The sequence below is a fragment of the Molothrus ater genome, chromosome Z (assembly GCF_012460135.2).
Source record: "Molothrus ater isolate BHLD 08-10-18 breed brown headed cowbird chromosome Z, BPBGC_Mater_1.1, whole genome shotgun sequence".
Classification (NCBI taxonomy): Eukaryota; Metazoa; Chordata; class Aves; order Passeriformes; family Icteridae; genus Molothrus; species Molothrus ater.
Window position 1 is genome coordinate 48,968,299 of NC_050511.2, and position 11,730 is coordinate 48,980,028.

Consider the following 11,730-nt stretch of genomic DNA (forward strand, 5'->3'; position numbering starts at 1 on the left):
GTGTGTGTGTGTGTGTGTGATATTCCCGTATACTCTCATCAGCAAATATTTTTGTGGCTGGTTTTCTAACCCTTGGATTCTAGTTACAATTTATGGCATGGGAGGGGTTGTAATTAAAGGGATGGGAGCTGTTGCCTGGGACTGCGGCATTCCTGAGGTGAGAAACAAGAACTTCCCCTTAATCCCCCTTACTATTTATTTAGCTGGCAAAGCTAATCTGGGATCCAAGTGTCTTCAGATGCTGCATGAAACTTCCCTGGCTTTCCTTTATCTTTGATTACAATATATTTAATACTATCAAAATCTCTAGTATTTTATAAAAAAAAACTTGCACACCATCCTTTGATCTGTGGAAGAGTCAGATCCGAGTGCATGGCCTCAGTCTGTTTCATATTGTGAACCTTTCCTTGTCCTTGTCTGTTGTGATGTGATGACTGATCACAGTTCCACAACTTAGCATCAGTGTTTGTCTCGGGGTGGAATAAACCCAAATCTGCCAAATAAAGGGTATTTACAGTGACATTCAGTATTTAAGCAAAGTAGTAATTGGCACAGTCCTTATACCCCCCAAAGTTGGACTTTGCCAAAGTAATTTAAAGAGCAGGTAGTTGATACTAACTACAATGTTTGTTTCTGCCGTGTTTGTTAATGAGGTGCTCGGTAATATGTGTATTTCAAATGCCTGTAATTTTCTCTGCAGATTGTGGTAATGACGGATACTCATTTGTCCAACATCAGCACTTTTTTATAAACCTGAATCTTCCATTTATTTTTCTATTTCATAATATATTTGACCACATCAGCTACCTCAAGACAAGTACATGAACATTTTCTGACCTGGAGAGTAAAGCAAAGACAAGCCATTTCCTATTCATTAAATAATTTATAGTAAGTTTTATCACACTGATACAAGCCAGTGATTGATCTTTGTGTAGTTAAATCAGTATCAGAGCAGTGTGCTTTCAGAGTCCTGGTTTAAACAGAGGTTGTGCCTTTTCCCCTCCATAATATATGCGCAATAATCTAAGTCAAGATTTGTGAACAGCAGGTAGTGATCAGAGTGTTCAATGTTGTGTGAGAGGCAGTTCAGGTGTAGTTTTAACAGGCCCAGGCCATGGTCTTCTGCTGGGAAGAGTTTTGTGCCCACCTTGTGTTACGGTAATGATACAAAGAGTAAGGAGCTGAAGAAGAGTGTGTATGAATGGGAAAGGGGCTAGAAATAAAAAATACTGTAGGACACAGCAATTCCTCATGCAGGTGAAAGTATGTTCTCTGGCTATTCCCCAGCATCCATCCTCAAACTGAAGAAACCATGCGATGATTCTCACTGGAAATCTTCAGCTGAAACTAGGCAGGTTGTTTCAGAAGCAACAGCAAGATTCAAGGCACATAAGCCCCTACTCTCTACTAACCCCACAGCTGACCTGTGTCTCCTGTTCACCAGAGCCTACCAAAATGCACTTTGGTGCAGGCAGGTGGCTCAGTTTTAATCATTGTAGCTGTGCCAGCTGTGCTTGCCCTGGCTTGGGAGCAGGGGCATCCACACAGTCATCCTGACAGCTCCACTCTGGAAAGCAGAACACAGCCCCCCAGCAGGGCACAGTAAGTGCTGAAGTTCAGCTACCACAGCAGCTACATCCGGCTTCATTAGGGTGATGTGTTGCATCTCCCCCAGACTCCTGCCGCCTGTAATAGCAGCACACCCCATTGCTGTTTAAAGAGACCTAAGTGCATGCCCTTGTATAGGATACTTTTATCTTCAGAACCCTCTGGTTTTGGCCTTACACCTATACATACATTCAAATGTACAGGACACTAGCTTGAGTTTCCGTAATACCAATCATGCTGTAGCAGATAACTGCAGTAAGGTGATTTATGTAACATTAAAGGCTACTGCTGAAAATTTTCGTGTTACTAAACAGAAGATGAACTAGATTTGATGATACTAGATTTGATGGCATGGGGCACACAGTTCATGTTTTAATACTTAGAAGCAGCAATTTAATACTGCCACTGTCTTGTTTCAAGTAAACAAATTTTAAGTCTCAGATACCCAGCTCCTTACTGTGTTTACTAGCAGTCTGGGTATTCAGTAAACAGCATTAAGTGGGTACAGTAAAGAAAATACCTGAAGAAGAAATGGATGTTCTCTCGGTAGTTCCAGCATTTAAAGCATTTAGTTTATCATTCCTGAGCAGGAACACTCACATCTGCAGGAACAGGCAGCCTCTTGGCTGCATTTGCACTTCCATCTCTTTATGCACACTGTGCTCCATGAATGTGTTTTCTGCAGCAACTTTACCACCTAGTACTTACAGATTTTAGACATGCAGACCGTTGCATTTTCTGCTTTCTCTTCTTCTTTTAGTTCTTCCAGATTCAGATGGAAAGAATCAGTTAAATATTAAACCTCAGAAAAACTGTTTCACTTCCACATCAGTTCTGCTACTACTGTTCAACAAAAATTGTCGTGTACTGTATAGCAGTCAGTTTTATGATTAGTCAAAAATAACACCACTATTTCAGTGGCTGTGATAAATATTATTTGAGCTAAAGAATATATATTTATATTGCTTACTCTTGTTGTCAGTAAGAGAGCACTTATTAAAGCTGTAAGCTGTGTGCTGGGTTTGTAAAATCTGATGATGGGAAATTCAGCATGATGATGGAAAGTCTCCATCTCTAGGATGGATAGAAAAATTATTCATATGCCACCTTAAAGTGGCAGCTGTTACAATTTTTTTCCCCAAAATCCTCAAAAAATGAATTAAATCTTCAAGGAAAGAACCTTCTGCAATTCTTAATGAGACCTTGAGCTGCAACCACAAGATCCATAAAGACATTTTCTGCAGAGAGGTGAAGAGCAGTTCTTAAAGCCCTGCATATCTTTTGTCTTTCCCTCACACCTACTTCTGCCCTCCAAGTTCTTCCTCTTCTACTACAGCTGGTATTCAAATCACCTCTGCCAAATAAGACATTTTATGTAACATTGCTTTTTTTCCCTGGTTTGGCCTTTTCAATAGGACATAGTTCACAGGCTGAAGGAGCCCAAGCTTAAGTGAAGCACCTGCTTCATGATCTTCCTGAAGTTGTGGCCCTTGGCTGCCTTAGGACAGACACCCTGAGCACCAATCTGCCCTGCCTGCCCCCACTCAGCTGATGCAGGGCATTATCAAGGAGGATGCTTGTGAAGCATTGACATAGCATTTTTGACTTGCTGTGGAGAGCCTGGTGGTGCTGCATTCATTATGGGTCTAGAGTCAGCCCTGATACCGGCCAAATTTATTTCAAAATTGAGATAGTTGGCTGTTTTTAGGCAAGCAGTTTTCCTGGGTCATGATTTCACTGCTCCATTGAGGAGTCCCAATTCCCCACTCAGTCATTCCAGTTGCATGCTATAATTATGCCACTGTTTCCTCTAGAGGGTCTAAAACTGTCACAGCCTTGTAAAAACAAGGGTTGTTTTAGGTCAAACACTCTTTTCAATAGATAGAAGAATAGAAGAATAGTTCTGGAATAACTATTCAAAAGGATCTTCAGTTTATATGCTGTACCATTTTGTGTTAATACTGAGCCAGACTTGATTTCCTGCAAGGGGCAAATCCACACGCTATGCCCTCATGGTACCTCTGATATGAATCTGGATACAGTTTTGCTTGGAGACCCAGCAGCATCTGTAGAAGCTGACAAACTGTGGGGTAGCTGTGCAGACCAGGGATAAATGGAAGAAACCCCATTGCCATCTTTGAAGACAAATAGAAGCTGACTGGTCCAAAGTGGGAATCTTCAAAGTTCAGGTGTCCTGACTGTTGCAATCCATCATCAGAGACCATCCAAATACTGTGATGTCCAGCAAAGAAGGTGCTGATTTCAGGCTGTTCTAAACTATGCAAAATCCATTTTATTTTCAGCTGGCATACTTTGCAGACCAAATTCCACAGACTTTATTTAAAAACATAGTGGCAGTTTTAGTTTGAAATTTATGCTGAATGATGCACTGATACCCACTCCCAGTTTTGCTTCTCCATTGTTCAGTTTGAGGTGTCTTTTCTTGGTTTAGGCATTCTGCAGTGGGAGTAACTCCAATACACCTCTTACAGACTGATGTCTCAGACCAATTTTTTCCTACTGATTATTTTCTTTTTCTCCTCTCCTCTCCTCTCCTCTCCTCTCCTCTCCTCTCCTCTCCTCTCCTCTCCTCTCCTCTCCTCTCCTCTCCTCTCCTCTCCTCTCCTCTCCTCTCCTCTCCTCTCCTCCCCTCCTCTCCTCTCCTCTCCTCTCCCCTCCCCTCCCCTCCCCTCCCCTCCCCTCCCCTCCCCTCCCCTCCCCTCCCCTCCCCTCCCCTCCCCTCCCCTCCCCTCCCCTCCCCTCCTCTCCCTTTTCCTTTTCCTTTTCCTTTTCTTGTGAGCACATTTGCTCCTCTGCTAGGAAAAACAGAAACCACTCAGCCCTGGTCCCTCCTTCTGGTGGTGGTTCTGCAAAAAGAGGAAGCATGATTTTGGGCAGAATTTCAGAACAAAATCCCACTAGTGGAACTGGACTAACATTGTAGCCTTGGTCAGTGCTGAGAATGAGATGGAGTTTTTGTTAAAATTCATCTCTGTTGGCCAGATTTTATCTTTAGGTCTTTGACTTGTTCAATCATAGTCAAAAGAAACTAAGAGGGCAAAGAAATACTAATGCTGGCAAATTCTGTCCTATCTTCAGCTCCTGAATGAAGATCTAGAGGTTACAATTGGCATAAATGCAGTAGTGCATTCTCATTCCCATAAGCAAAGTTACAGTGGCCTGTAATTTCAGCTGGCAGTCAGAGCTGATTTTCTGATACTGCCGGTACAGTATGTATTCTTCCAACCACAGCTTGTCATAAGCTGGAAGAAGAATTTCTTTAGTCTTGAATAATTTTACTTTCGTTCTAGTCAAGGCTTAAGTCCTCAATGCATGTGACTTTCTTCACAGAAGAATAAAATACCATCATCCTATCTCAAAAGGTCATCTACTCTTCTGCAGTCAGGGATTGTGCAGAGCAGCTTGCAGGAAGCATTAGGGATGAGGGATGGCCAGCATTGCTTCAATGAAAAGTCAGGTATTTGTTGTGGGATTTTTTTTACTGATGTAAAAAGCTTTAAAAGCTTGCTTCTTTGGGAGAGATGGTTAAAACACACTGAGGACAATTGACATTGCCAGCTCTGTAGTTTCATCATGGAGCTGTTATTCAGTGTTGGTTAGAAAATAACACTGTTGTGGTGCTTCTGTAAGAAGGCTCTAGGCCCCTTTATATCTCATTCTGCTCTGTGAAAAACACCCACAGCCATGCATTATTTGCTGAGGAGTACCTCAGATGCATCACAATAATGCCTTTTGATGTTGTCTCTTTTCTTTTTGACTTTCTCAAAACATGTGTCAAAACTGTTTCTTATGTTTTTATTTAGCTGTTCGTGTGTGTGCATATGTACAAATAGATACAGTGTGTGCATGTACCCGTGTGTATGATGTGTGTATATGAAATACATATAAATGTATCAGGCCTATCTTGTACCAGGCTTTGTAGGCCTTCCTCATGTAAATCTCCTTTCACATGTGCATGGAGTGATTTTTCCCTCAAGGATTTTTCACTTTGATCACAGTGTGCCATAGCTGCAGCCCCACAACCACGAGAAGGGGCTAGGGGCAGGCACTGCTGCCAAGTCTGCCCGAGAGGGTGATGTGCTGAAAGAGGTGGCTGTCTGCTTCCTGGGCCTCATGTGCAGCTCCAGAGCAGACTCTGGACAAAGCTGCAGGGTGCTTGCTGGCTCCTCCAGTTTTAGTTTGAAACTAAACTAAACTTGGCCTTGGGGAGAGGACCAAGACCTGGACAGGGCAAGTGCAGCTGGGCTGGTAGAGGTCAGCTGGGACTCCCTTGCAGAGAGTCGGATGCTGCCAGACAACTCCTACCACTTCTGTCCTCCTGTGGTGTGGCTTTGCTCCTGTGTGCCATCTTCCCTCTCTCACACCAGCGAGTGCTTCCATTGCATGTCTTCCTTCCTGCACAGGGTGTGGCACTGGAGCCCCGTGGGAGGGCCAGCCTGGCTGGTCCCTGCCCACCTGGCTGGTCTCTGCCTGCCTGGGTGCAGTGTGGGACGCCCTGAGGGCAGGGCCAGCTGAGTGACATCCTGTGCTTTTCCTTTTCTCTCCTTACCAGGTCCTGGAGGCAACCAGGGTGAACCGCAGGAAGAGTGCTCTGGCGTTGCGCTGGGAAGCTGGCATTTATGCCAACCGAGAGGAGGATGAATAACCACTCTGCAGTGTGAAGACAGCAACCAGGCATGCCGGAACCAAAAAAATGAGAAAGGAAGAAAGAAAAAAAAAAAAAGCAAACACAAAACCCCACCATGAAAGCAGCAGCATTTTAGTCCAATATTTATTAAATACACAAGAAACTCGATGCACATAGACACAGAAATGATCCAGCTCCTGGCAATCCTAAAACTACAGGAAAAACACACCTAGAAAACAGCCCCTTTTTCTTCTCTCCATCTCCCCTCTGAAATAATGCAATGGAGAAGGGTGCAGGGGATGGGAGGCCTTGGGGTGGGCACAAGAGGGTGATTGCGCCCATGGACCAGACAGGCTGCAGGCATGTGTCAGGAAGTGATTCGTGGAGGAGTCTGCAGCCAGGGCTCACACCTGTATTTCTCGCTGACTGAATTGCCAGCCCTGCTTGTCCCCAGGACCACGGTAGCTCCTGTCAGAACCTCCTGCATTTCCTTCGCCTCCCACAGCCGCTGCACAAGACTGTTGGCATTAATTCGGCATACTCTTATCCAGCCACAAAACACAAAGATACTGCCCTCTGTTCTGTTTCTTTGAGGAGACTGAAGGGTTGGGTTTGGGATTGGGTTGGTTGGTGGGTTTTTTTTTTTTTGGGGGGGGAGGGGGGGTGGGTTCTGCTCCCCTTTCTAGCAATTTATCTGTTTAAAACAAGAAAAACCCAACAAACAGGGAGGCAGTTACTGCAAATGTACAATCCAGCAAACTCAGTCAAACAATCCTTGTGTTGCAAACACAAGCCATCACAATTTAGGAGTGGAATAGATGGGGATGAGAGCTAAGCCAAATGGATTACCTTAGCTTTAGGATCCTATATGCTTGCAATATCACCTGAACTCCAGGTTCTCAGAGCATATTTACGCAACAAAGTTTCTAAGTAGAAAATCTGTATTTAGCGATGACAACTATTTTTTGATGGTGGGGTGGGAAAGAATGGCATATGTGTAAAATCTTTGAAGATGGATAATTTGAAGTAGAAAGGTAGTGGGAAAGGGATACAAATAAAGGACATTTAATTTTTAAATGAGGCAATAAATGAACTAAGCCAGACTCTGGCCTAGAAAGAGGTATGAAATAAAGAAGGAAGAGAGTTATGTCTTCAACTATATTTATACAACTTAAAAAGCCTTTGAAGTAGAGTGCTTTGTGAAAGTCTTCACGTTTCCAGGCAACAAAAAAGCTAAAGGGCATAATGAGTTGGAAGGAATGAGCAAGGAAGAGCAAACAAGGGAAGAAAATATTATTTTAGCCGTTCAGCCAGTGTTTTCAGCGCTACAAGCAAACCATAGAGCCTTTAGTTATTGCTTAGGCTTGGGATCAGCAGTGAAGGATTAGTGTGTATGTGTGTGTGTGTGTGTGTGTGTGTGTGTGTGTGGGAGTGTGTGGAAGTGTGTGGGAGTGTGTGGGGGAGTGCATGAGGCTGGCATACCACAAGGTGTATGGCAGTGCGTGCACTGATTATTTTCTCCACAGCTGTTTACCAGCTATAGGGGTGAGTGCTATTTTTTTTTTTTCCGAAAGGGGATATAAAAATAAGGCACTGAGTTAATGCAGTATTTGTGATATTAAAATTTGACCCAACATGGTATTTGCATGAGTCACAATTGCAAAGTATTGACCAGTTTTGTAAGCTGACAATTAGGAAAAGAAATGTGGTATTTATTCTTGTGCTTCATATTTGTATGTAGTATAGAGGCTGCGGGTTTACTCTTTCTTATCACCAAGCAATACAATAGGAATATTTTACAACTGGGAACCATAATTTCTGGACTAGAAAACAAAAATTTGGGAGGTGATGGTAAAAAAAGCATCAAAGCCTTTTTTCTCTAAAAAATATTCTTTTTTATAATCAGTTATTATTTCGGTATCTTTTAAAAAGTCATCAGCCAGAATACTGTGTCCTCCCTAAGCCATTCCTTGGTTTCATGACCTGCTGTGCTGTTTTATCCTGAAACAGTGAACTTATTTAAAATGAGTACCGATACTGTGAGCATACTTCTGGTGCTTTTTTTAAACAAACACAGAGCTTGCAACCAAATTATTCACCACCACCACACTTCAGTTCCTCCAGCATGTGATTTCTGTCCATGGACACTTATAATTTTCAGGCTTATTTTCAGGGAACTGTAGTAAAATACATTTACATCTACCCATTGACTCAGTTCTTTCCCTGTCCCCTGTAAGTGCTACTGAACTGAAGAAAACCTACTGAACCAAGAGTTCACTGTGATGAGGGCAGCGAGCTTATCTCAAGGAGAGGCACCATGGGGAGGTTCCATGCCTGTGAAGGAGTCATGTATCTAATGAAGTGGACCTGTTTTTCAGGCATGGTAATCAAGGGTGAATCAAGGGCAATTCCTGTCTCAGGGTAGGTTGTTGCCATGCAGCTGTAGGAAAAGCCACCAGCACCAGTGCAGCACTAGTGAGACCATATGTCACGTAGCTGCAGATGTGAGCCCCACAAACCTGTGTCAAGAAGATTCCTGGCCTTTGGGGAGAGCTTAAGAGAGAAAAAGGAGTTTCCTGAGAATAGGAGATGGCCTTTGTGGTGTGGTGGTCTTGCATTAAATGGCACTCATCAGATTTCCCCCAGTATTTGCTCCTGAAAGCTGGGTTAACCCTGAACTACCTTCCCAGGAACTTGCATCTTTATTTTCTTTAGTCTGTAAGCCTGTTTTTCCTTCCAGCTTTCTCACTGGAGGCCAGTGACAATAATTACCCATCATAAGACATCTTTTCGTGCTTTGTCCTCTGTTATAGAAGCATTTCCTTTCAGCCCCTGCAACAAAAGTATTTCAGTCCAGGACAGACAGACTTTTCACCCAGCAGTTTTTCTCTTCCAGAAATTATGGACACTTATAGTCAGCAGCACATTTAGTGCTGTGGTAACAAGAGTGAGATGCAGTTTTCTTGCCTCTGTTATTTCATTTGCATGCTACCAAGCTTAGGTGTTTATAAGTATACAGCAGTAATACATATCTATCTATATATGACTATATCAAATGCAACAAAAGAGCACTATTGCAGAGTTAACTTTGTCTCCACAAAAGAAATGCTCAGATCCTTTCCCGTGGCAAAGACTGGTTTTAATGAAACTGTGTATTGAAAAATAGTTAAGCATTAGCATTTGTGAATATAATTGGTTTGAGGTTACAGTGCAGGTTTTCTGAACAATTTGTTTTTAAAGCTGCCGATTTGGGCTTCATCTTGCTCTGTACTGACATTTCTGAGGGAGAATAGACTAGTCTTGACTTGTTTGGCAACCAAAAGGCAGCATCTTTGTCATGACTTATCAACCAGTTTCAACAATACCTGGCTTTCTGTATGTTAACCACTTAAATGTTATCCTGCTTCTGTTTTATAGTGACTGTGAGGCCTACAATGCAAGTATATAATTATTTTCTCATTAAAATAGAAACCTGTGTTGTGTTTCTATAAAACTGCCTGTTTCTTCATGTTATTGCAGGAAGGTGTGCCCCTGAAAGCTGCATGTAGCTGGAAGAGAATGGCCTGTGTCCCGCCTCCCGTGGCAGTCGGTCTCTTCCTGTGGTTCTTGACTTTTGTCTCTCTCTTTGTCTAGAGGTGGAAGAGATCTCTCCCCACTTAGTGGTGTCAATTGCAGGAACAAGAGCATCCCTGCACATTTCTTTTCCACTATCATGCTTGTGGAGGTTTGCGGAGGCCAAATATGATCAATCTCATGACCTTTCTTTCCTTGCTTCCTTCACCCCTGCAGGAGCCCCACTGTCCTGTGTGGCAGAGCACACCTTCAGCCAGCTGTCCATTTGTCACATGCCTGGCTGCAGCAACCAGCTGCTTGCCCATTGGCCCTCACACCCCCTTTAGGGTCAGCCAGATGAGGGGAGATCCCCTCCCTTGACCCTGTGAGGAAGCTGCTGCCAGCTTTTCCCGACAAGAGCTGGGAGGTGCCGGAGCATTGGGTGCACCTCAGAAGGGCCACAGGGACTTGTTGGGATCTAGCCAGGTTCATGCCAGCCTCTGCCCCTCCCTGTGCCGGGAACAGTCAAGTATTTAATTACAGCCCTCTGTGGGGAGCAGCAGAGGACACTGGTGATTTTGGTGGGAGTTGCCTAGGGAACAAGTGCTGCCTGCAGTTCGTGCTCTCCATAACACCAGCTCCCTTCTCCCTGTGCAGATTGTATCAGAAATGCCTATGGAGAAAATCAGTTGTTGATTTACTTGCCAGTGTAGTAAATGGAAGTCAAGAAATGGGCTAGAGAACAAGCTTGAAAATTTACCCCAGTTCCAGTCCCTCTGTCTTTGAAAAGAAAGGTGTTGCTGTCTTCTCAACATAGGAGAGGCTTTCTGTCTTCCTCTGCCTTGCCTTTCTCTGTGCCAAGAAGGATGGTGTACTAGGGGCACACAGTGGGAAAAGGAACTCCTTGGCATCTCCTTGGATTTTAAGTGAATTAAAAGTGAAAACTGGACTTTTGCAAGGGAGCATTCAGACATTGCAAAAGTAATTCAATGACACTAGTGGGTGGCAGCAGGTCAGGAATTTTGCAGTTCATTCTGCTGTTATCAGCTGTTGTTATCTGTTTCATAACACACTCAGGACATTTAAAGTCCCTGTCACCCCATTGCATAGCTGAAATGGCACGTGCCAAGCTTTAGGGTGTTTTTTACAATGTAAGTAAGGACTATAGAAGAGCATTTTATCAATAATTTCTGGCATTGCCCCATGGAAGTTGAAGATACTGCATTTAGTTTCAGGTGGCTTTAAGGGGCCCCAGAACAATAGGAAAGCAAATGGAGAGGAAAAGAATCTCCTCTACAGAGCCAGGTTTGATGAAACTGCTTTAAAAGGAGGGAGAGCATTCAATACAGTGTTTTCAGTTGTGAATGGGCACAGGACATTAAAAAATCATACAAACAGGGATCTGTAGTGTAAGGAAAGCAACTCAGAGCAGCACAAGCTGTAACATGGTGGAGGGACAGAACTACAAATACAAGGACGAACTTAAGCACTAAAGACTTCCACTTACGTTCTAGCTGCTGAATTGGCTGGGGGGAGCAGTGCAGGAAACTAATAGCAGTCTGCATCCAGCCCTCCATTCCTTCCCAGGCTAAAGGCTGAAAGCATCCTGGTGTTTCACATGGCACAAGACTGAGATCCAAGGGCTATCCTGTCACTTCAGCAATAACAGAGGGGGAAAACAAACAAAATGCTAAACAACAAACAAGCAGCAGCAGAAAAATATCAAGAATGCCATCTAGAGTTCATGGTCTGGTGATAGCTCTGGCTGAGCACCGATTAATTGTCATCGTAACCAACTGCTTTACCAATGGGTTCTTTAGGAAGAGAGCTTTTGCAGTAAGCACTAAACATGGCAAGCAGTGTGAGAGCTCCTGCTCCACTCCAGGCATGTGTCAGCTTTGCAGTGAATTGAAAATGGTATG

At 43.6% G+C, this 11,730-nt stretch overlaps 1 protein-coding gene across 6 annotated transcripts in view; it reads left to right on the top strand.

Annotated features, from left to right (window-relative positions):
• Nucleotides 1-6,884, top strand: part of PALM2AKAP2 (PALM2 and AKAP2 fusion) — a 264,464-nt gene extending 257,580 nt beyond the window's left edge. For all 6 annotated transcript variants that reach the window (XM_036403824.2, XM_054517804.1, XM_054517805.1 and 3 more), the window contains one exon: nucleotides 6,182-6,884. In XM_036403824.2, the coding sequence (XP_036259717.1) occupies nucleotides 6,182-6,274 (93 nt within the window). In that variant the 3' untranslated portion in view covers nucleotides 6,275-6,884. The remainder of the gene's footprint in view (nucleotides 1-6,181) is intronic.
• The last annotated feature ends 4,846 nt before the right edge of the window (nucleotides 6,885-11,730 follow it).